This window comes from Vulpes vulpes, chromosome 13 (assembly GCF_048418805.1).
Source record: "Vulpes vulpes isolate BD-2025 chromosome 13, VulVul3, whole genome shotgun sequence".
In the NCBI taxonomy this organism is placed as follows: Eukaryota; Metazoa; Chordata; class Mammalia; order Carnivora; family Canidae; genus Vulpes; species Vulpes vulpes.
Genome location: NC_132792.1, coordinates 116961748 through 116985990, shown reverse-complemented (window position 1 = coordinate 116985990; position 24243 = coordinate 116961748). Strand labels below are relative to the sequence as shown.

The 24243-nt window shown below is 50.3% G+C and overlaps 3 protein-coding genes and 1 long non-coding RNA gene across 10 annotated transcripts; 1 reads left to right on the top strand and 3 right to left on the bottom strand.

The window, feature by feature from the left end:
- Positions 1-62: 62 nt before the first annotated feature.
- Positions 63-1863, bottom strand: SNAPIN (SNAP associated protein). 2 transcript variants are annotated; one of them, XM_072732350.1, is made up of 4 exons: positions 1319-1863; positions 1071-1117; positions 862-980; positions 63-704 (listed from the first exon to the last, which is right to left on the bottom strand). In XM_072732350.1, the coding sequence occupies exons 1-4, from the start codon at positions 1459-1461 to the stop codon at positions 603-605; spliced, it is 411 nt and encodes a 136-aa protein (XP_072588451.1). In that variant the 5' UTR covers positions 1462-1863; the 3' UTR covers positions 63-602. The 2 variants fall into 2 exon arrangements, with proteins under 2 accessions (XP_072588451.1, XP_072588450.1); XM_072732349.1 differs by lacking the exon at positions 1071-1117 and having other exon boundaries at positions 1319-1521.
- An 8803-nt stretch (positions 1864-10666) lies between these two features.
- On the bottom strand, positions 10667-20343 carry CHTOP (chromatin target of PRMT1). 6 transcript variants are annotated; one of them, XM_025997080.2, is made up of 7 exons: positions 19138-19430; positions 18607-18688; positions 17128-17281; positions 16431-16514; positions 14446-14632; positions 13529-13666; positions 10667-11888 (listed from the first exon to the last, which is right to left on the bottom strand). In XM_025997080.2, exons 2-7 carry the CDS (start codon positions 18669-18671, stop codon positions 11683-11685), a joined length of 834 nt encoding a protein of 277 aa, XP_025852865.1. In that variant the 5' UTR covers positions 18672-18688; positions 19138-19430; the 3' UTR covers positions 10667-11682. The 6 variants fall into 6 exon arrangements, with proteins under 6 accessions (XP_025852865.1, XP_025852869.1, XP_025852868.1 ...); XM_025997084.2 differs by lacking the exon at positions 13529-13666 and having other exon boundaries at positions 19138-20343; XM_025997083.2 differs by lacking the exon at positions 16431-16514 and having other exon boundaries at positions 14446-14629; positions 19138-20096.
- Positions 20343-24125, bottom strand: S100A1 (S100 calcium binding protein A1). Its single transcript, XM_025997095.2, has 3 exons — positions 23991-24125; positions 21926-22078; positions 20343-20630 (listed from the first exon to the last, which is right to left on the bottom strand). The coding sequence occupies exons 2-3, from the start codon at positions 22064-22066 to the stop codon at positions 20487-20489; spliced, it is 285 nt and encodes a 94-aa protein (XP_025852880.1). The 5' UTR covers positions 22067-22078; positions 23991-24125; the 3' UTR covers positions 20343-20486.
- Positions 20583-20959, top strand: LOC140594964 (uncharacterized). The gene is made up of 2 exons (XR_011996253.1): positions 20583-20653; positions 20778-20959. It is a non-coding gene; the product is annotated as an uncharacterized lncRNA (long non-coding RNA).
- Positions 24126-24243: the final 118 nt, after the last annotated feature.

The following is a 24243-nucleotide window of genomic DNA, read 5'->3' as shown; positions in this document are numbered from 1 at the left end:
TTTTTTTTTTTGCTTTCCATAGTCTTCAGTGAAAAGGATACTTGAGTCTTTTCATTGTAAACTCTAGATCACAATTTAAAGCTTTATTAGAATTAATGCATGAAGACTCTTGGAACCTTTCCATATACCAGAGTAAAGTAAAAACACTGTTTAAGAATTTATTTAATTAAATGGTTCTAGAAATACTGCCACTATATTCAAGCCAAGTGCAATCAATACGAGGGTAGGCAGAGGTCATTCCCATGACTTTGCCTGCCCTCTTCTCCAAATCCTCTATAAATAAAGGAAAACTAGTCAGAGAACATGCAACCCAGGAAGCGCCTCATTAACAAGGGCTGAAGGCAGAGGAGTTGGACTTTGAATGTGTAGAGGCATCGCTTTTCCGCCTTTTGGCTAAGATCAAGTGAATGTGTAGAAGCCTCAGCTCATTCTTGGAAGCAAGAGCCATAATCCTTTGGGATCTTGAGTCCCGCTCTACACGGGTAAGATATAAATGCTTCCGACACACGCCAGGGCTGCCTTCTCCATGTCCTAAGGTCTGCGGGCGCCCCGGAGGACACAGGGCAGGCCGGAGGGCGGCTCGGGTTCCCTCTTCCTGCCGGTTACTTGCTTGGGGAGCCAGGGGGGTAAAGTCCTGAATCCAGCATGGCCCTCCTGCGGGCTGTTTCTTTGGCAACGCTGTGGTTTAGCCGCCTCAGCCGTTCCTAGGAGACAAGATGTGGGACGCTGACTGCTCCGTGGAAGACCTGGCGTTCCCTGTGCCCCCAGGCTCGCTCCATCCAGGACGCAAGCCCATACGGGGGAGCAGGGGGCCCTCGCAGGCCGCTCCCTCTGCTTTCGCAGCTCGGGGAGACGATTTACCTGCGCGTTCTGCAGAATGTTGTTGACCAGGACGACTCGCCGCCGCGCGTTCAGCAGCTTCTTCACGTAGGGGTCGAGGTCTAGGGCCACCTTCTGGTCCTCGTTGATTCGGCACAGCTCTGGGGTGGAAGGAGGGAGCCGCTGACACCGGATGGAGGCCCCGCGGTCACCTCAGCCCAAGGCCCCGAGGGTGCGGGGCGCTTACTCACCAGTGGCTAGGTTGTCGATCTGTTCCCGAAGCTCCACCTGGCTCTCTCTGTGAAGAGGGACGAGGCCCACACTGGAAAGCCCACTCCCTAGGGTTTCCCCTAGCGCCGGAAGACGCCGCCACCACGCGCGCCTTCCCGCCAGCCCCACCGCCCCTTCCGACGCAGGCCCCGCCGCTTCCGGGCCACCTCCGCCCCCCCGCCCCCGGCCAACCCGCGGAGCGGCCCCGCCCCGCCCCTCCGTCTCGGACCTGACGGCGTGGACGTGAGAGTCCAGCTGCTGCACAGCCGGTCGCAGGAACTCGAGGAGCCCCTCGGCGAAGAGGTCACGGCCTGCGGGACCCGCCACAGGGGTCCCTGCCCCAGACACTGCGGCGGAACCAGCCGCCGCCATCACGAGCAGCCCTTCCGCCGGGAACTGCCGCGCGGGCCGCCGGGAACTGGAGTTGCGCTGAAGTGCGCCGCCGGGGGGCGCCGGGGAGCTGCCGGCTGGATGTGGCCTGGGGACTTCCGGGAAACCGCGTCTCCGCGGGCGGGGCCGGGCTCCGGGTCATCCAGATCTGGGGGGTGGAAGGAGCCCTGTCGGGGCGGCTGCTTGTGCTGCAGAGGAGAAAACCGATGTTGTGTGGCCAGGTGTGCGTAGCTGCCCCGCGCTGCCCCGGCTGCCCTCAACAGGCAGGGCTCGTATTTGTGGAGGGACAGGTGTGCCGGGGACGGTGTTCATGCCCCCCCACCCCCACCCCGGAGCGTGAGCCGCGCAGGCTGTGTGCATAGCTGGGGTGGGGGGCAGGTGTGCAGGGGACAGTGCTGGTGTCGCCCCCATGAGGAGGCCGAGCCGCGCAGTCTGTGTGCCCTGCTGCCAGGGGCCGGATTGGCGGGGGGACACATTACGTCAGGTGCCCAGAGGTGGAGATAAAATGGGGTGTACAGTCTTTACCACATCAGGGTAATTAGACAGTAATTGCAACACAATAATGTGAATTTACTCAGTGCCACTGAACTGTACACTTAAATATGGTTAATGTGGTAAACTTTATGTGTATTTTGCCACAGTAAAGCAATATTTGAAAGCTGTATTTCCATATTTTAATTTTTTTTCTTCCTTTAAAAAGTTCCCTTAGGGGATCCCTGGGTGGCGCAGCGGTTTGGCGCCTGCCTTTGGCCCAGGGCGCGATCCTGGAGACCCGGGATCGAACCCCACATCGGGCTCCCAGTGCAAGGAGCTTGCTTCTCCCTCTGCCTCTCTCTCTCTCTCCTATCATGAATAAATAAAAATTTAAAAATTATTTTAAAAAAAGTTTCCTTAGTTTTGTTGTTTCTTTTTTTTGTTTGTTTTTTTGGCTTCCCTGGGTTATGTGTCCTGGTGTGCTCAGTGGCTCGTGGTCCTGTGGCCGCCAGCTAAGGTGTGTGCACTGTGCTCCCGGAGGACCAGGGGGTCTCACAGCACCAGGGTCCAGCCTGGAGCTTCATTCTCAGAAGAGGAGGGACCAGGGTGGTCTACAGATGGAAATCTGAGGGTTCAAGCCTTGTGCACTTGTATATCATCTTTATTTCCCTGTATCATTCCATCCAGTGATTACAGTGGAAAGTCTCATGAGAGGCTGAAGGTTACAGTGGGTCAGTGAGGTGACTGGCCTGTCACGCTGAGCCACTGGTGACCATGTTGAAGAGGAAAGGGAGAGGGCTGAATCCTGGACAGAGAACAAGGCTTGTGGCTCAGCATCTCCACAAGAAGCCTTTGGGTTGGGCCACAGTCCTTTCAGGTACCTTGATGAGGTAAGGTTGTGAGATTGGGAAAACAGAACAATCAAGAACCCGGGGATACTAGATAGGTTTGAATTTCAGATAAACAACAAATGACTATTTTTTATTTATTTTAGATTTTATTTATTTGAGAGACAGAAGAGAGGGGGCAGAGAGTCCCAAGCAGACTCCTGCTGGGACAGGAGGAGCACAGGGCCTGATGTGGGGCTTGATCTCACGACCCCGACATCATGACCTAAGCTGATATTAAGAATCACCCACTCAATTGCACCATTCAACAACAAATAATGTTTGAGTGTAAGTATCTTGTAATACTTCAAAGGCTGTTTCTTTTCTTCTTCTTCTTCTTTTTTTTTTTTTTTTTTAAAGATTTATGTATTCATGAGAGACAGAGAGAGGCAGAGACACAGGCAGAGGGAGAAGCAGGCTCCTTGCAGGGAACTCCATCCCAGGTCTCCAGGATCAGGCCCTGGGCTGAAGGTGGCGCTAAACCGCTGAGCCACCCGGGCTGCCCCAAAGGCTGGTTCTGAGAAAAATCACTCACTGTTCTGTTTATGCTTTCTTTCCACTCTTCCTCTCACCGCCAGCTGCAACACCTCCTGACTGGCCTTGCCTGCGCTCTGTAATATCAGGTCACAGAAGAACCTCCTCAGAGAACACAGATGCTGAAGGGAACCTGTATTTATTTTTAAAGTAAGCTTGACCCCAAGGTAGGGCTTGAACTCACCCCCCCAAGGTCAAGAATCTCATGCTCCACTGAGAGACAACCAGTTGCCTCTGAAAGGGATTTTATTTTTTTTATTATTTTTTTTCTGAAAGGAACTTGAGAATCTTTCCACGGTCTCTTCGACACTTCTGTAAAGGAGGCCAGGCAAGAGTCTTGAAAACCAAGGGCCCAAGAAGGAGTCACTTAGGCCAAGTCACCAGACCTGGATTTTATACCTGACCAAATGGCAGTTTCACCATCCCTCAGAAACTCAGTCTTAACTGGTCAGTCAGGCCGCCTGTCACGAGGCCCATCCCCCACCCCCCTGGAAGGTGAGGTGATCTGCCAGACTGACCCCTCTGCTTTTCCCCCCCAAAGGAAGGGGGAAAGCCTGGAGCAATACTTCCCTTTCTTTTGCTGATAACTCTTTGCCCCTCTCTCCCTTCCAGTCTGTGTGACTCTCCAGAGTTGCCCTCTCCTGCCTGATTCATGACCTGCTTAATAAAGCCAATTAGATCTCCAGATTTATTGAGTTGAAATTTGCTTTTTAACTCTGAGATTTGGTAACAGTTTTAAGTCCAGTGCTGGCTGAATTATTCATTCTTTAAATGTTTATCGAATTCCAGGCATCAGGGCACAAAGTCTTTGTTGTAGAAGCCTTCCCTCCCTGCTGGTTACAGAGTTAGAACCGTGGCCTTCAGTTCTTGGCTTGCCCATAGAGGCCATAGGAGATTTTAGGTTGACCTGCCCCCTCTTTGCTGGCCATGGGTCAGGATAGGTCCTGAGGACCATGCACAGGAAGAAGCTGCATTGGCACTGGGTACAGCCACACCATGCCCTTTGCCCAGAGCCTGGGTGGGGCAGTGGGATGGGTGGTCAGGGTTTTCAGAAGGTCCTGATTGGCAGAGGGGCCCTAGAGTCAGGTCCTAATGATGGGGGAACACAGGGGTAGCTGAGGACAAGGCACAAGCCTGGGGCAGCACGTTGACAAGTCCTTGAAACAGACAAAGGGACATTCCTCTATGGACTCCACTGCCTCAAAGTTCATACTTTGCTGAGGGCAAAAGGCAATCTTAGCCCGACCCCCAGGAGGCTGGAAGTCTACCCTAACATATAAAAATTCCTTCAGGGGGCAGCCCTGGTAGCGCAACAGTTTAGCAACGCCTGCAGCCCAGGGCGTGATCCTGAAGCCCCGGATCGAGTCCCACGTTGGGCTCTCTGAGTGGAGCCTGCTTCTCCCTCTGCCTCTCTCTCTCTCTCTCTCTCTCTCTGCATCTCTATGAATAAATAAATAAAATATTTAAAAATAAAATAAAAATTCCTTCAGAAATTTCCTTTATCTCTAGCCCCCAAGATACATGTTGGCAGTCATCCTGCAAGTACATGGCCCACCCATATCCATCTGAAGGGTCTCATGACTCAGTGTTTATTAGACAGTAATAAGTGACCTTTCCCCAACAACAGCTAGCCCCCCTCAAGGTCCTGGAAACCTTGCTCCCAAAATTCCTCAGAGAGTACGCTATCGCCAAACCCCGCCAAACCCCTCCAACTCCCGGGTATATAATCAGCCACCCCTCACATCCCCAGGGCAGCAGCTCTTCCTGCCCGCGGGTCCCATCCCAGGGCTTTAATAAAACCACCATTTTGCACCAAAAATGTCTCAAGAGTTCTTTCTTGGTTGTTGGCTCCAGGCCTCACCTATATTCCAAAACTTCATCACAGATAGGGGACAGGAATTTCCTCATCCACCCTGCTTTCTGGGAGATCAGAATTTGGTTGAGGGAACCCTATGATGCTTCAATGGCAGAGAGGAAGGAAGGATGAGCACAGGGATGGGGGTGGAAATGGGGAGAGCTGGCAGAAGGCCTTCTGGAGAGCAGCTGCCCCCACAGACCCCATATCTAGGCTCACCGGTCAGACTGCAGGATTCCTGCTTACAAATAAGGGGTCAGAAGCTGAGGTGGAGTCCTGCCTGGCCCTGGCAGCGCTGAGGAGTGTGGGAAGGCTGCAGAGGCCTGGCCTGTTATCTCTCCAGGTTCCTTGAATCTCCTCTCTCTGGTTGCTAACCTGGCTTTCTCCAGAAATGAAATGAAATTACTTTAGAGGATGTGCTTTCAGTTTGATAAAGAGCAAAATTTCAACTTAATGAATCTGGAGATCTAATTGGCTTTTTTAAGCAGGTCATGAATCAGGCAGGAGAGGGCAACTCTGGAGAGTCATACAGACTGGAAGGGTTTTGTAGGGGGGAGGGTGGGGCAAAGAGTTATCAGCAAAAGAAAGGGAAGGATTGCTCCAGGCTAGGTCCCCTTCCCTTGGGGGGGAAAAGCAGAGGGGTCTGTCCTGCAGATGACCTCACCTTCTTGGGCATGGGGTACGGGTGTGGGGGGTGGCGGGCTCCTGACAGGTTAATCCCGACTGACCAGTTAAGACTGAGTTTCTGGGGGAGGGTGAAACTGCCATTTGGTCAGGTATAAAGCCCAGGTCTGGTGACAATCTAAGTGACTCCTTTGGAACATGTGCATTAAACAGGTTTAAGCAGAATTTAAGAGGTAAAATGCAAAGGAGAAAGCTCTAGGGCATTTTAGAAGAACTCATTTCGCCCAAGACGTCCAGGTAGCTTTTCCACTGTGTGCACATCTTACTCCAAGGTCTTTTGGGATCTGAGAACCAGTGTCCTGGCCCTACCTCACCTGAGACAGCACCGGATCCCCCAGGTTAAGTGAGTCCCACATGATGGCTGTCCCCCTTCAGACACCAGTCACAGGCAAGCACGGCCTGTCACCTGTGCTTCTGGCTGACCAGCTGTAGCCTGGAGGTCCCCAGAGCCCCTGCCTTGGGCTCAGTTATTTTGCTGCAGTGGCTCATGGGTCACAGAGAAGCATTTTCCTTACAGGAGCGCCGGTTTATTATATAAGGATCTAGCTCCAATGCAGAGGGGTACACGTGTGGGAAGGGACACAGAGCTCCCATGCCCTCCGGGGGGACCACTCTCCCCACATCTCCAAGTGCTCACCAACAGGATGCTCTCAGGAACCCTGTCTTCTGGGTTTTTATGGAGGGTTCATTCCAGAGGCATGATTGATTAAGTCATTGGCCACTGGTGATGGACTGGACCTCCAGCCCCTCTCTCGTCCTGGAGGTCTGGGGCGGGGGGGGGGGGGGGGGGGGGGGGGGGGGCTCCAATCACAGGTTGGTTCCCCTGGCAACCAGCCTCCATCCTTAGGCTGCCTAGGGGCTTTTATGTTATTAGCATAACAAAAGACACCTTTATCACAGGAAATTCCATTGGTTTTAGGAGCTCTGTGCCAGGAAGGGGATGAGGACCAAATACATGTTTCTTATTATAAACCACAAGATCACACCACAGATACGTATAAATATTTAGCTGATAGTCATCTTACACTAAAGGGCAAAGAAATCCAATAAATCAAGCCTTAGAGAATCAAGTGAATCCTTTAAAGAGGTTTCCTGGGGCCTCCTGGCCAGCCTGCCCGACACAGTTAGAGGACTATGACCGAGGACTGCTACCGCTATCACAGGCCCCATGGCCGTCCTGGGCTCTGTCTCCACCCTCAGGTCCCCCTATCCTGCTGTCCTTTGCCCCTGGGCCATGTGGTCAGTCAGGACCCTCACTGATCAGAGTGCAGGGCAGGCCAGAGAGCCCACTCCTACAGTAGAGGGCAGCCAGTGGCAGCTCAACACCTGTCCCACACATCAGGAGCCTGGAGATGGTATCTGGAGGTCCTGGGTCAGAACTCAAGACCGTGTCAACTGCGTCTGTGTTTGTGGGGAGTGAATCCCTAACAGGTCCCCAGAGCCCAGAGAAATGGAGGATGGGGCCCCCTTGCCCCTCCCACATTGCCTGGGAAACTGGGGGAAGGGCATTTAGGCTTCAGAGGGCTGGACAGGACAGCTCATAGGAAGAGGAGAGGGGACAGAGGCCAGGCCCTTGTCCCAGGTTCCAGCTTCTTGGGCCTGGCTTATGGTGCTGGTCTGGGCATAGCCTTGCTGTCGGGGCTTAGTAACGAGACCTCAGGAAATCCCTGAGAGGGGAGGGAGATGCGGGGGCCTGATCCTCAGCCAACTGCTCTTACCTGGAGGCCTGGCACCTTCTAGGGTATGAGGCCGTAGGAGTGGGAAGCAGTGGTAGAGGCTTGACTGGACCGTGGGCAGCAGTGCTGCCATTGGTTCCAGATCAGACATCATGGGTTCACCATGGGGACAGGCAGCTTGCTTGGGCTGCTCCAACTGCCTCTTTGTGTCTGACCGATGCCCAGATGTCCCTGCGGAAACCGTTGAGGGTGTGGGCTTCTCCACAGCCACATTGCCACTGAGCAGGTTCAAGCCCGCTCCAGTGGTCACACCAACCCGACAGCCACAGGGTCTCCCAGCATCATGTGTATGTACATCATCCCACGAGCTTCCTTGAAAATTTGCAGACTCCCCATTACCCAAAGCATGAAGCCCAAGCTCTTTAGCAGACAGGTGGGCTCCAGGCTACATGACCTTGTGTCTTGCCTCCCACCCTGGCATGGAGGCCCACTGAACACTCCCTCCCCAGCAGGCAACTCACCTTTAGGCTTCTGTGCTTGGGAGATTCTTACCCTTCTGTGAAACTCTCCTGACTTTAAGTAGGCTCCACACCCAGTGTGCGGCTTGAACTTACGACCCTCATCAAGATAGGAGCAGAAGGCAGCCCCAGTGGTGGTGGCGCAGTGGATAGCGCCGCTTGCAGCCCAGGGTGTGATCCTGGAGACCCGGGATCGAGTCCCACGTCTGGCTCCCTGCATGGAGCCCGCTTCTCTCTCTGCCTCTCTCTCTGAATAAATAAATCTTTAAAAAAAAAGGAGCAGATATCAAGTGCAATGCTTAACACACTGAGTCACCTAGGTGCCCCAAACTGTGACTTTCAAGGTCCAGCTTTTTTTTTTTTTAAGATTTTATTTATTTATTCATAGAGACACAGAGAGAGAATGAGAGGCAAACACAGGCAGAGGGAGAAGCAGGCTCCATGCAAAGAGCCTGACATGGGACTCGATCCAGGGTCTCCAGGATCACGCCCCAGGCTGCAGGCAGCACTAAACCGCTGTGCCACCGGGGCTGCCCTCAAGGTCTAGCTCTAATCTCTTTTCTGTGGTCCCAAGATCCCTTTAAAAACTTAAAAAACAACAACAACAAAAAAAAACAAAAACAAAAAACAAAAAACAAAAAACCTCTTTGCACCTAATGTGAGGCTTCAACGCACAGATCAAGTTACATGCTCCACTGAGGCAGATGGGCCCCAATCTTCCTAACAAACAGCTGGGTCACTGTCTGCACAGCAAACCCTTGGCAGATGGTAGCTGAATAGCAAAAGGATGACCCAGTAATCGGGCTCAATATCCTTGACCTTCTCTACCCTGGACACTCAGATTGAGGGTCGCAAAAATGGTCACAGGGCTCAGGAGAGGACAACTGCACTGAGCAGGAGGAGTGTCTGGGGCTGGTAGGGAGTTCCTTGTGCTCACTGCTGGGAATGAACTTCCTGGGATGCCTGGGTGGCTTAGCGGTTGGGCATCTGCCTTTGGCTCAGGACATGGACCTGGAGCCCTAGGATCAAGTCCCACGTTGGGCTCCCTGCATGGAGCCTGCTTCTCCCTCTGCCTGTGTCTCTCAAGAATAAAATCTTAAAAAAAGCTCCTTCCTAATGTAGGGAGGATACACTGGAGGGTCCACTGGGACCTTCAGAGTGCCCCCCATGCCTCATGGTTCCCAGCATTCACACAGGTGCCAGAAACAGCAAGTTGGGTCCATTCAACAGTTGAATGCAGAGGCCATGGGGCAAGTCCTCCTGATGGCCACCTGTGGGCAAGAGCCCAGTGCCAGCAGGATGGTGGGGCTGAAAGAGACTGATCTATGAGGGAGCAGCAAAGCCATTCAGCAGACCACACCTCTGCTTCTCTAACCCAGGAGTGGGGTGGGAACATACAAAGGAATTCAACCAGTAAACCAGAGGGCAGTGCCGTGGGCTTAGCGCCACCACTCCATGTCTTGCACTGCCGTTTCCCAACTCACACATTTTGCTTTAACCCTGGAATCTTGCCCAAGTGTGGGGTCATCTGTGAGTAAATCAGAGGGGACACGGGCACAGAGGTGTGGGGAGCACAGTGTTTCCTTTCTCATTCACCCCAAAGCCTTCTGTGAATCTTTTAGAGGAGCTCAGTGGATTGGTGGTGGTGGGGAGTGTTCTAAAGCCACTGGCTGGGGAGCCTGGGTGGCTCACTGGATTCTTGGTTTCAGCTCAGGGCCGGCCCTAGGATCAAGTCTTGCATTGGGCTCCAACTCAGTGAGGAATCTGATTGGGGTTATTCACTGCCCCAGCCTTGCGCACACTCTAAAATAAAATCTTAAGAGAGTCATTGAATAAATAACTTCAGGGCAAGTACTAAGTTAGTAAAGTCTTATTTGGGGGCACACACCTGCTACCTTGAGGATGGGTCATCCAAGGTTGTGTGAAGGGGGTAAGAACTTCCACACCCTGCAGTTAGTTCCCTTTCCTTCTTTCTAAAGGTGTCCTGGAAAGTCCCTGATGTAACCAGTGGAGGTGTTTGCAAAGGGTACCCTGCCCACTGCCAGTCAGCACCTCCCTCACATACCTTGGGTGCTGACCAATCTGGGGTCTATTTAACGACCTATCATTACGACTGGCCTTGGCCACATAAAAATACTTAGCATCCTTTCTACTTATGGGTTATGAACGCCTGCCTGAAGACCTCTAGGCTCACAGTCCATTCTTTATAAAGTGATTATAGTACAGACACTTCAAAATCAAACCAGGTGGGATTCTGAGAGTGTGGTTCTGTCCTGACACCAAGTGGTCTTACCAATCTTGCTCTTCCACAGGACTAACTAAGCCACTTGCCTCACAATCCGGAAGTTATGAAGCCCAAGTCCTACAGATAGGACTCAAGTCCAAGCTGTCTTTACCAGAATTTCCTCCCCAGTGTGCCACACACACCTTCTAACAGTTTAGGGACTTGATTTTAATACACCTAGGAAGGACTCTGAATTCCACAAGGGGTAGGTCAGGATATTGTTATAGTGGCCACAGCGTTTCAAGGAGCCCAACGATAGAAGAAAAAGTCCTGACTAGATTTGAGAACGATTTCTTGTTATGATAAACCAGAAATACAAGATTCCACTGAAAACTGGAACAGTTGACCGAAAATGGTTGAACTTATTTAAACCTTCAAGGGAAATAGAGGTTCAAACAAAGCCAATGAATGGAGAGGCTCAGGATTGGTTTGGGATAAACATAAGGACAATAGCATTCCAGGGTGGGTATCTTCTGACTCCTAGAAGGTATGTGCTATCATTATAGCCCTTTCTCTGAACAACCTGCCAAACCAAATGGCGATTTCCTCTCTATTGCAGGTGTAAGCCAACAGAACAGCAGCTCTTAGGACATGATACAAAGCCAGGAGCAAAGTTATTTCAGGGTCGAAGTGCACAGACCCAACCCACCAGCACACTTGTCATGTGGTGTCAACTTACACGGGAAGTAACTTTAATCAAATCTTAAGTGCTACCACGTGTAACCTGTTATGCGGCCCTGCGGCTACATCAGTGTCCCTAATTTACTACCCCAAAATATCAATGTGGCAGAATTCATTTCTGAGCTTCAGATTTTCTAAACAGTTCTAAGAAGCTATTAAAGATTATGTAGAACAGAACTGTTTCTCAGAAACCCAGGAAGTAACACTGATGGGCTCTTTCTGGGGCTTTATCCATGGGGACACAGAAATGACGAGAGGAATGTCAGAATATCAGAGCATATGACAGATGAAGGGAGGCAGAGGTGGGAAGAGTGTGTTCTAGCCACAAGGCCACCACATTCATGTTTAGAAGTCAGAGCGACTGGGGAAAAAAAACCCCAAACACAAAACAAAACCCAAGTCAGAGGAAAGAAAGGTTTCATACAACACAGTATCAAAAAAAATAAAAAGGAACACACTAAATGCACAAACTGGTGGCAAATAAGTCCATAGCCTATTGTGATAGGTCCTTCCAGCATCGATCAGGTTTCTTCTCCATCTGTTATCTCAAGGTTATTTACAGATGTGGTGACTTTTGAATAAGAGTCTCTCACAGTAGGGTGGACAGGTTTCAATCATTGGTTTCTGGATCTGTTTGTGCCATGTAGGCATCCAACTCGGCATCCAGGTGTCCTTTTGTTTTCGACATGTATGCATCCAACTGGTTGTCCAGCTGCTCCTTGGTCAGCACAGGGCGAGTGAGGGCACCTCTCCCTCGTCCACGACCTCGGCCTCGGCCTCCAAAGCCCCCTCTTCCCCGACCTATCATACCCCGACCTGGCCCAAGGGGAAAAAAAGGAGACAGTTACAAGTAGGTTTAATGGATGTTATGGCAAATGCCCCTCAGAGCAGCAGGGCCTAGCTGAGAAAGGCTGAAAGGGCAGGGCAAAGAGGAGAAATCTGGAAAATAGGAAACACATTGGGTAGAAAGCAACACATGGAAAGCACACATAATGAATCCCTGTTTACATGCTCATCTCTATGTGCTGTTTAAAGACTTTATTGTCAACAAAGGGAAATTAACTGACAATTAAAAGAATCTTAACTTCTCCTAAAACAAATGTATCTCAAGTTTGAGACCCACTATTGATTCATAATTAAAATACATTCTAGATAACCCCACTCAGTAAGATAGGAAGTAAAAGGGGCACAGAGAAACAGGGGGGAGGGCTAAACAGTTCTTAAAGCCTTATTGGAGATCTTTCTGGAAAATTATCTTATCTCTTCTCAATTTGTTAAACCTAATGAGCTCACCCACCCCACACTGGGAGCCTGATGAGTTATTCTGACATAGGAACAAAGTGAGAGGATGGGCGGGGGGAAAGAATACATTTAGAGTAGCCACTTCCATCTCAGATTCTAGTCGCCTTATAACAATGATGGTTATCTGAGAGGTGGTTTCAATCCACTTAACAAAACGTAGGCAAGGTTTCTGGAAAGCTCCTTTAGACTCCCCCAAGCCCTGTAATGCTCTCTCAGAAACCAGGTCAAGATAATCTGGAAATATGCTATTTCATCCTGAAACCCAAACTAGCTTGTACTTCACTCAGAAAGCCAAACATATAATGGGAGCGAAGAAAACAAGTCCTTGGCTATCAAATTTCCTTTCCTAACAGTTATTACCCTTTGGCAACTTCAAGGTCATCAATTATGGAATACCCACCACACACTGCAAAAGACCAGAGCAGATAGAGGCAGAGGCCACAGGAACAGGTTTTCTATCCCGCCCCGGGCAGGTGTTGTTGAGAGTTTTCCACTAAGCTCTAAGTCAGAAAACTCCCATGAGATTTGGATTAACGACAGCAACACCATTAAATTCTTTCCCATCTGGGTCATGAGGTCACAAGACAAATATCACTAAGTCTCAAGGGTAAGATTATCAACAAGAGTCTGTCAGTTAACTGACAAGGTACGTTCTTGCTTTCTAAATTGATTTAAAAAAAAAAGTCATCTCCGATTTCCTGTAGACACAAACTGTGCCCTGACTTTACTTGGCTTCAAAGTCAATACCCAGTTCCAATCTCATCATCCTTTTAAACTGCTTCATTTTTGTATACCTCCCTTCTTTATTCTCAGACTCACAGTGGGGTTTTGAGCTATGGGATGGGTGTGTGTGGTGGGGCAGGGGCACAGAAAGGTAAAACCTTAAACTGACTATAGGACTTAAATTTGCAAGAACCTGGAAAAAGACTGCATATAGTTTGGCCGAGACATGTACCTGACTGGCTCTCAGACAACCCATGACAGACTTTCGCACTACCAGCATGTGAATTTAGAAAATAAGCCAGTTTCAAAAAACAAAACAAGACAAACAAATAAGCCTGCCTATGACTTAAAGCTGTGCAGAAAGGTGGCTCTGAGTTTTGAAGGGAGAGAAATAAGGGGGAGCTATTCTCTGAAGTTGGTAGCTGACTAACCTCTACCACCGATTCCGCCACGACCCATAGCTCCACGCCCTAGGCCCCCTCTCCCAGGACCTCCACGACCTCGAACACCACCTCTTCTTAAGCCCATTCGGGGAGCTACGGCTCGTCCACCTCGGAGCAGGTTTTGACCTTGGAGAGGAGGCATACAATGTATATGCAGGTAAATCCAAGAGAGACAAAGTAGACTCTAACCAAAGGAAGGAGGTGAGGGTTAAGTGAGTTAATTCAGTTAATTTTTAGGTTGGGTTGGGGCAAGCTGTACACCAAGTGTGAACAGATCAAACTGCTCTTTATTCAATCAATTCAGTAAGTCTGACCACAAACCCATTGAAGAAGCTGGGAGTTAATTAGTAAGTACATACAATGAATATCTGAATAACCAGATAGGTGCGCCTAGCATTACCATAGATTTAAAAATAAATGATATGGTTCCTGCTCTCAATACATTCTTACAAGGGACAAGAACAACACAGGGAACAGTGTAACAGTGCCCAAAATATAACACGTAGCTATGGGTCAACTTGTTCTCTTTTCCAAATAGAACAATGTTTCACTAGCACAGAGATGGTTAGTTAAGATACAGGCCATGGGACCAAATATTTCTCAGATCTGACTTATTTCTAGAACTTGCATGTGCTTTGATTCAAGCAGCAGCAGGGTGTTTAGACGGAATGGAGATGACATGAATTACCTGTCGTTATGCAGGTCATAGCCTCTCACCATTGCACATTATCAGAAAGGGAATGGTATCGAGAAAAGACATGCAGCACTATTAAAAATACGTGATTTCAAAAGTTATTATATTAATACAAATTCAGGATTCAAGATGTTAAAACAAATGTGTCCATAAGCAGCCCAAGAGAAAAGGGGGGGGTAGGCCCGACAATGATCAAGTACACAGCACTGACCTCGGAGCGACATCCCGCCCCTAAGCAGGGTTCTGGTGGCACGTCCCCCACGCAGTCCTCCTCGGGGTAAGCCTCTCTGGATTATGGGCAGGCCTCGTCCTCCGATTGCTCCCCTGGCCAGGGTCCCTATGGGTCGGCCTAACCGTGCCTGGATGTTACTCTTACCCAGGCGCTGCTTTAAGCTCTTCTGGAAGAAAAGGTGTTGGGGGATTGAGATCAAAAAAAGCATTCCAGTGGGATTCAGCAACTCAAAGTGCAGAGAAAAAGAAGCAAGTGAGATGGCTGTGTGCAGGGAGATAAATAAACCTGCTGTAGGTGTCACAAAGATCCTAAACCAGAAACTAGCCTTTGCCTCAGGACATGGTATAAAAGGAGGAGAATTCTGATCCAGCTTCAGTACGGTCCCCTGACATTGGCCCCAACAAAAGTTACCTCTCTAGTCTGGCTACAGAAGCCACAGACCATTCCTCGGACTCTGTATCTCAAATCCTGGATTCTGCTGTTTTTGAAGCACAGGTTGACAATGATATGACTTGATTCGTACCTGCCCAAGGACTACCACTGTCTTCAGAAGCTTACTCAAACACCATGGGAAGTTCATCACACTCTGGGAAATATTTAAATTATAAGTTCATTTGAATTCTTGTCATTTAAAAACAAGATTTGATTTTTTCAGTCAAAGAGGCCAGGGTGTTCCATTTTTCCTTTGAGTATCTATCTCCAGACGGTCCACTTTTTACCTTAAGATGTAAATAAACACAAAAAAGTCAAACTTCCTTTCCTTACATTTCTTAAATCGCTATTAATTCCATGTCTCCCCTTGCAAACACCTCCATTAAGCCAGTACAATGACCTTTTAATTAAAAATACTCAAATGTATCTCCAGTGAAAAGGCCAACTTGCATTAGAGTTAAGACAGGTGACCTACAATCACAAAACTCAGGGCTGTATTTGAGAACAAGGACACACCACACATGGAGATTTTCAATACACTGTCCCTCAGAGAGAAACTATTAAAACCATATCTCAGCGAATTAAATTCCTTCAAAGTAAAAGGAAAACTGTGTAGCCTTGAACACAACCAAGGCCCTAGCAAACCCGTTTTCCTATAAAGCCATCAGTATGAATGAAAATAAATTCTGTGTATCCTCAGACTTCACTCATATAGATGGTTACCAAGGACTTTTTCTTTTGCAACCACATGCTTTGAGTTGTTATTACTAGCTTTCTAGCACAACATAATAAACTGCTTCTAATTAAAAGGGCAAGCTCTGAACATTATGCACCTAGGCATAACCAACCCTAAGAGTCTGTCGCATCATTCCCCTGATGGCACACATTAGGAGGTCAGGACTTCATTCTCCAAATCCCTTCTGTTCAGTGATCCTGAGTATATTCTCCCAAAACCTGTGCTTCAGGGAATAACGTATAGAGACCTCAGCAAGCTTAAGGATGTTCCTATACCATCTAGCTTTTACTCTAGAGCTAGGCTGTAATGCTAAGATTACATGTGGCTATTTAAACTTCAAGTATATAAAATTAAAAAAAACCTCCTCAGTTACACTAGCCACATTTTGAGTGTTCAATTGTCACACATGGCTGGCTGGTAGCTACCAAATTTGGAGAGCAGATAAGAATATTCCCTTCACCGCGCAAAGTTCTATCAGACACCTCTGCTCCAGAGGCTACTTTCTGCCCAGCCTGTATTTAAAGCTTCTTCTAGAAAGGTCCCTTGGAATGATCTGCCACAGATTTATCTTTATAGCAATTTAGAACTGCCTCTCTTGGAAAATGGTGGGGCCCTTTTTACCGCTTTCCTGGTCAGGGACAAATACAGGAACTCCAAGGCTTAAGGTAGCTGAAGCAGAAGGCCCTGTTTATTTTTGGTCAGTGAGCCCAACAGTTCAGGGTGGGGGTGGGATGGTGTTATATTTAACCGCTGAATTTATGCACAGCCATGCAGTGCTACCAGTTAAAGTCCTTACAGTTGCATGGCATCGCCCTCCAGACGCCCAGCCACAGCTTGGACATATCCTTCCACAGCCACTGTCCGGACTTGCACATAAAGTCTATGAATAATAAAGAGCAGGTTTTATTTCAAGTCTGAATAGGATTATCTCCTACTGGAAGTTTGAAAAATAACCTACTAATTCTTAATTATTCAGTGCTCTCATTCTATTTTACTGACAAAACTTTAGGTGCTGTGGAGATGAGGGTCACCTTACTCTTTCTCTATTTTAGCACTGAAAATCCTTGACTAAGGCTGTTCAGACTTCCTATGCTCAAGGAAGAAACAAGAAAATTATTTCCCTCACGTGTAAATCACTCAATAGGGAATAAAGCATTTTTTGAAAGTCATCTAAAACAGACACCAACATTTCTTTGTGGGAAAATCCAGTCAATTTACTTTAAGGGCAAAGGATCAGAAAGAAAGAGATTAATACTCATTGAGAACACAGAAACAGGCCACTGATGGCAAACTACCTAAAAGAGAAAGACAACCAAAGTTACTTATTGGTACCTGCCAAAATGGGAATTCTCTGAACTTCTCTTTCCTCCAGAGAAGTTTCTGCTTTTGCCCTGATCCACCTTACAATCATCCATCACGTCCTGACAGCCTCAGTTGGACTGCCTGACAGAGATCACCAGCTGCTTCTGGAGCATTAAGACTCATCTTCTCACCTGCTTAAGTTTTAATGCTGCCTGGACAGAGGGTCTATTCTCCATCTGCTGGGCCAGTCTTCTGTTTCTGGCACTGGCTAGCTGCTGTTGTTGCTGCATCGAAGCCCGAATATTCACTGGCATCGGCTGTTTGTTCTTCAGCATATTAGTAAAGCTTCAAGGTCGAACAGAATGGATGTTTAAATAAAAGCTTTATTACAAAACATTTATTGGCATTTTCATGGCTTGCTAGACCAGGAGCTCCAGATCCCACGAACTTTAAGTAAAAGTGGTACACTTAGATCAAGGCTGATGTGGGTTAAAGACTCCTCGGCTTCCACAAACTTGCAAGAATCAGAAACTCAGAAACGCAGCTAAGTGCAGCAGCACATTCAATCGAAAGTGATAACAAGGGCTCAGGGTAACGGCTTTTAGAGAGGTGGGAGGTATGAAAAACACGCAATAAGCAGATATGAGGACAACAAAAGACAGAAAACGTAGTTTCAAAGACAAACAAAGAAAGCCAAACTCTTGGGGGAATGGGAGGGTGGCTGTAAGGGCAAATGTAGGGAAGGACCAGAGCACCTTCACAGCCCATGGAAGCAGTACACCCATGTAAGTCATCAGAGTAGATCTCACTTTCTTCATGTATTTGTTCGTTCAGGAACATAGAAGTATGGAAAATCAGTATATCATAGTGTAAGAGATAAGAAGCAGTACATATGCTTCAGAAAAGGCAAAAGCAAACATCAAGCCAATCTTCTGGATCTTTTGTGGTCTAACATCAACTAAATAAAATCACTGATCAAAGGCGCTCAATAAAGAGCTTTTGGCACCCTAACTTTTTTTAGTCTGATCTGATTACTTTTCCTGACTGCATGTGATTATTTCTGAGAAAATCAGATTACTTTAATCACTTAAAAGCTTGTGAAGACACTCCTCTGTTACTCCTGTCAAAGTATGTTTAATTGTACAAAAAAGAACACTTAACTGTAAAAGAATCTAACACAAAAACAAACTAAAAGCAGAATTCAAAGAAAGAGAAATGGAGCAAAGCAAGTGCCTCTTACAAGGCCCAAGAATGGCATTCAAGGGCCTTTGGACATATCCACAGCTTGCTGCCTGCCTCTTACAGGCCAGACACAACACTGCTGGCCTTGGACTGAGCAGCAAGCCTCCCGCAGCTGAGGTACCATGCTACCGAGCTGCACCACCCCTGTATCAATGTAAAAAATGTGAAGAAGAGGGAGGGTGTGAGGAGTCTTTTTAAAATACATCCCACCAGCTAAATATTTCAGACAGCTTAACATAAAAATCTACTGATAAGGGGTTTTGAAACAACCGCCCAATTTGTTTCGTGTACCACATCAGATGCAACTAAAAACAGAGGTCTGTAGCCTTCTGTTGGTATTTACAACTGGTTTTTGTGCATCGGACCCCAGGGCCAAGTTAAGTAATGTTTTCTTATGAACGAGCTGAAGTTGCTGTTGGCTGCCTCACCGCTCATTTAGAGACATCTTGGTGGTGCTTTTTAGCACAACTTTCGGCGCTGACTGTGCAGCCATCTTCAAATCCCGAGAATCTACAAAGGACAGTAAGAGGATAAACCAAGTCAGACCAAGGACCCCTCGTCTCAAGGGCAAGGGCCTGACAGGCAGGACAACGGACGACCTGTCTCGAGGACCGACGCTCGCCGTAAACACCGCTCTGGGGGCTCCAGTCCCCACACACTTACGGCCAATCCGGGCCTGCAGGCCACCGCCCGACCCCCAACGCGACAGAGCGGACTGGTCTTAACCCGGACCGGTCCTCATCAGCCGGGGCCGCGAGGAGCCTCCGCACACACACGAGGGTCCGAAGGCCCTCACTGGCCCCGGCGGAAGGAGGACCCACGGGGCGCCCCCCTCAACGCTCCCCACCCGGACGTTGGTTTCCGCCGCCCGCTCCCCTCCCCGACACCGCCCCCCCCCGCCGGCTCCGCCCCCCCGGGGCCCGCCGCCCCGCCACTCCCCCCACGCTACGGAAACGCACCGAAGGAAACGGACGCCAGTGCGCCTCCCGGGGCTGCCACCACGGCTGCGGCGCGCGGGCCGGGGCCCGGCGGAACCTGACTTGACTTGGTGGGCGGTTGGTTAGAGATGTAAGCGGTAGGTTGCTAGGTTAGCTCGTTGTTGCCGGCCGGCTGTCTGGTCGGCCGGGTCCGCCTGCTTGCCCGGCCTGCCCTTTCCTGCCTTGTGTCGGTGCCACCACAGCCGCCGCCGCCGCCTCCCGCTCGGTGTCCAAAACAAAATGGCCGCCACGCCCAGAGCCGACTGGGACCGGCTAAAATGGCGTCGACGCAATTACGTCAGACGTCAGATCCGCGCACAGCTAGGGGGCGAGGCGTTGAACGCTACGCCTGCGCGAGGCTTGGGGCGGAGCCCTAGAGAGTAGGCGGGGTCCGGGCCACTACTCGCCCCGCCCACTGAGGGGCGTGGTTAGCGCGCGCCGGCCCGTCTCGCGGAGCACCGCGCGGGGGCCGGGGAGACAGCGGTTCCTCTGTCTTCGCGGCGCCTCGGCCTGGCTCAGGGCGGCCGTCCGCAGCTCTGCGCGCGGGGTGTGCCCCCTGCCCCTGGCCGAGCAGCACCTGCTGCTGTCTCCGAGCCCCGAGCCCGGGAGAGTCAGGGACGCCCCCGCTTCTGCTTCTGTTCCTCGTCTTGAATATTGTTAAACCCCTGTGGGCGTTGTGTCCGTGTTCCCCTGATGATGCCTTCCCCATCCGCCAGTCTGCACCTCCATGCACACCGACTTGGGACTTTCCCTGGGCCTGGGTGCACAGTAGGAACACGCCGGGGTTGGGCAAATGAGGCACAGGCGCTTCTTTGACTCTTCTGCGCGCAAGTGCATCAGGGTCTTTTGTTTCCCTCCCAGCACCTGCACGTGTGTGATGGTCTGCCGTCCTTACTGAACTTCACCGCTCCTTCACAACGTCTAGCGCACGGTAGGTCCTCAGTAAATATTCTCTGCAGACTGAAGGGGAATTCTGGCTTTGTAGCTGAGAAGCTGAAGTCTCCTACATTTGCAGCTGGAACTTCGAATGCCTACCTTCCTGGGCCTTGAGCATTCCTCAGCCAGGAAGATGTAATGTCCCCTTGACCTCTCTCACAATAAGATCCTTTACCAAATAAGGTGACTTGGGAGTGAGGAACCTTGACTTTCCCACTCACTTCCAGACCCCAAAGGAGACAGACAGCAGCTGGCCAGAGAAGAGCCTTTAATGAAAGATGAGTTGCAGGCCTGGCCCACTACTCTTGCGCCCTTGGTGGAGGGTGGGCAAGGGTAGGAGTGTAGGGAGGGAAGCAGGGGGATGGGGAAGGGCGCTGGCCACTGGGGGTGTCTGCTCAACTGTTTTCCCAGAAGAAGTTGTTACAGGCCACTGTGAGGGCAGCCACCAGCACCACATACTCCTGGAAGTCCACCTCCCCATCTCCATTCTCATCTAGCTCTTTCATCACCTTGTCCACAGCATCCGCATCCTTCTGGGCCTGTGGAGGGAGGAGATGGAGAGGTGGGTACATCGGGAGATAGATAGTATGGAATTGGGCTAGGGAGGTGGGTGATTGGGAGGAGGTAGGAGGGAGAACTACATCTAATTATGGGACTGTTCTGAATCCTCTTTAACACTTGGGCAGCTCAGGTGGCTCAGCGGTTTAGCGCTGCCTTCAGTCCAGGGCCTGATCCTGGAGTCCAGGGATCAAGTCTTGCCTAGGGCTCCCTGCATGGAGCCTGCTTCTCCCTCTGCCTGTGTCTCTGCCTCTCTCTCTGTGTGTCTCTCATGAATAAGTAAATAAAATCTTAAAAAAACAAAACAAAACAACTAACACTTGTGGCCTTCTGTTACCCACCAAATAAGCTCCTTAACAAGGCAGAGTAATAACAACATTGATGACCGTATGGTGAGTGCTTATATAAGAGTAGTACACTCGAAGCTTTACAAGCATTGTCTTGTAAAATTGTTAATTCTAGCACAAATGCTAGAGGAATAAACAAATTAACAGTTGGCGGTTAAATAATGTGCCCAACTCACAGCTGGAAGGTGGCAGGATCAGAACTGAAACCCCAGGGCTGATAAAACCTCGAAGCTGGTGCACTTACTACACTAACTACTGGCTTCTGTATCATAGAGCCCCTGTCAGCATTTGCAGCCTACTTTTCTGCATCTTTCATTCGGGTCAAAACTACTGAGTGTGCTCCATATTTTTTTTTTCATGCTTTTGTTTATGCAGATACCTCCTAAAATGCCTACATTTACCCTAATAATATTCCAAAGGAAATCCACGGTTCAAGTGCCCCTTCTTTGGAGAAGCCCCCTTCAGTCAGGTTACTATTGTCCCATAATCCTTTCGGGCAATTATGTTAATGCTCTGTGTAGCTCCTAAGTGGCTGGCCAGAGACTTCATGGGGAGGGGGTCTAATTGCTTCCGAGTTTCCTGCCAGCAGACTGGGGGCCTCTTTTGGTCCTTCAACTCGTCTGACCTCAATAGTTCACTTCCCAGTGTTCATGGTTTACTTTCATGTCAGTCTTTCCCTCCTAGACTGTGAGCCTTCTTAATGATGCATCTGCACAGGTTCTAGCACTTAACAGGAGATGAACAAATTAGGGTATTTTTGTCTTGAAACAGGATAAGTATGGGAGCCCAGAAAAATCCAGGAGAGAAGTCTGGCAGAGGAAGAAGATGATTGGAATGGGTTGGGGGTGGGGTGGGAAGGTGGCAGAGAGGTCCCCAGGTGTTCCTCCTCCCCTCACCCATACCACCCTGTACGCCTGCCCTGTGCTCACGTCCAGGAAGCCGGAGAGCTCAGTCTGCAGCAGCTCCTTTAGCTCCTTCTTGCTCAGCTTGTACTTGTTTCCCTCCTTGCCCGAGTGGGCATGGAACACATTGATGAGAGTCTCCATCGCTGTCTCCAGCTCAGAGCCCATTGCGTAGCTCACCTACCCACCCCCACCATGGAAGTAAGTAGGGGACCATGCTCAGGGTATCTGAGGTTGGGGTGAGGGGAGCCCTCAGACCTGGCCTGGTCCCTTACCTGAAACCACTATGAGATCAGAGCCACACTGCACTTTATCTCTCACTGAAACTTTAGAATGTGGGAACCCAAGCAGGCCTACCTCCAGGCTTGTTCTCTCCCTCAATCCATATCCCAGCCAGAGGGACTCAGGGCTTGGGCTGTGGAGGTGGAGCAGCTCTGGACCTCTGCAGTGGCTCCAGTGGCCTCTGCAGTGGCTCCTGGCTGCCACAGTGGACACTGAGGAGGGTGAGGCAGGCAGGCGGGAGTGGTCACAGGACACTGCCAAGCTTTCTCTGGCTCTATTTTTACTCTGCTCTGCTTGCCTAGCACAGCCCAGCTCTGCTGCTGAGGGTGGTGGGCCTCGTTCCCCCCCACAGCCTTGATTCTGCTGTCTGCTCCTAGCAAGGAATCAGTCTGATGCCCTCAGCCAGCCTGATGGAGTCAGCCAGAGTGGCTGGCCTAAGGCTTCATGCAGGAGGGGGATCTAACTGCCTCTGAGCTTCCTGTTGGCAGACAGGCCTCTTTTGGTCCTTCAACTCTGCTCTGTCCTCAGCAGGTCGCTTCAGCTGTGCTGGGGTGCACCTCCATTACTTCTAGTTTGGTTCCTCCTACTCCTCTGCAGAATCAGGCCTTCCATCAGGTGATGGTGGGAAGGGAGAGAGGAATGGCCAAGCCTTTCCCCAGAGCCAGGTGAGAGGAGGCCTCTGGGGCCTGGTCCCTCCTGCTGCTCACTCCCCCACCTAGGCCCAGCCTGGATGATGTGAGGACAGTTCGCAGGAGAATGGGGCCATGTATTGGGGGACATGAAAGGCTGAGTGTGTCCTCTGAATTCCAGAGGCTGGTGAGAAGAGGGAAACGGAAGGCTTTGTTGAGGAGGGGGACTGCCATGCCACTGGGTCTCTTTCTTTTGGTCTTGGGATGGTCATCCCCTCTGCAGCCTCAGGGGACAGCTCTGGTGTCTCAGATCAAGTGTCTTTGTCCTCCCCCAGGCCTGAGGGCTGAACAATGGGCCCTGATCCAATGACATTCCATCTTTACAATGGGAGCCTTGTGAGTGTCACCTGAACTCTGGACATGAGGAACAGTCATCAAAGAGATGTGGGGAGATGGAACCCAAGCTGAGGCTGATGGAGAGAAGAGGTTGGCTGTCCGTGGCCCCATTATTGGCCCCATCCAGTAGGGGCACTTGAGCAGCCTGGGATTTTATGTGGGGGGCATTTGGAGAGGACTTGGACGGGGGGTGGGGGTGGCACACAGCAAAACAGAAGGAAAGAGTTGAAGGAAAGAGGAGTTTGGAAGTCTGCGCCAAAGAAGGAGGAGGGGAAAGGCAAGGTCATGTGCGAGGAGAGTTGGGAGTGGGTGCAGGACCTGAATGCCCCCTCCTCTTGATCTCACGTGGTCCATGCTCTGCCACCCCCAGACTTCCCTGGGACCTGAGTTCTTGGCAAGGCTAGGGGACGGTCAGGTGGGGGCAGAAGCAACAGTTCCATTTGCTTTCTTCTGCTTACCCAACTGGAAGCAATGTGGGGGCTGCCCTCCCCACCCCACCCCCTGGGAGATTGAGGGAACTTTGGAGGGCTTCAAGGAAGCTTGGTGTCTGGTTTCCCCACTGGCTTCTTCGTTCTCTGAGGAACACTGCACACCTCCCTCTGACCTCCACTGGCTTCCCTGCACTACCATCCACACCTTGTCTCTCCCAAATCCCAAACTGCTGTCCCTGGAACTCTTCCCAGACCATCTCTTCCCACCCCAGACTTTGGGAGCACCATCCAAGCCCCCTCTCCCCCTAAGCTGGCCACAGAAGAGACCCAGCACACAGGGTGCAGGACACTCACCGTCAGTCAGCCTGGACCTGAGGTGGGGGCAGGTTCTGGACAGATGGACAGTCTGCAAATGTGGTTAACGGAGCTGTGTGGGGAGACTAGTCTTCAGGCCTTCCCCCTCTGCCCCCCCTTCCCACCGGCTCCACCCCTTCCCAGACAGACACCCAGGGGGCCAAGGGGCCCAGAGTGGACAGAGGCGCCCTCTGTCTCCCGAGCTGGAACAGGTTGCCCTGTGTCCTGTCCAGCCTCACTGGCTTCCCCTCCC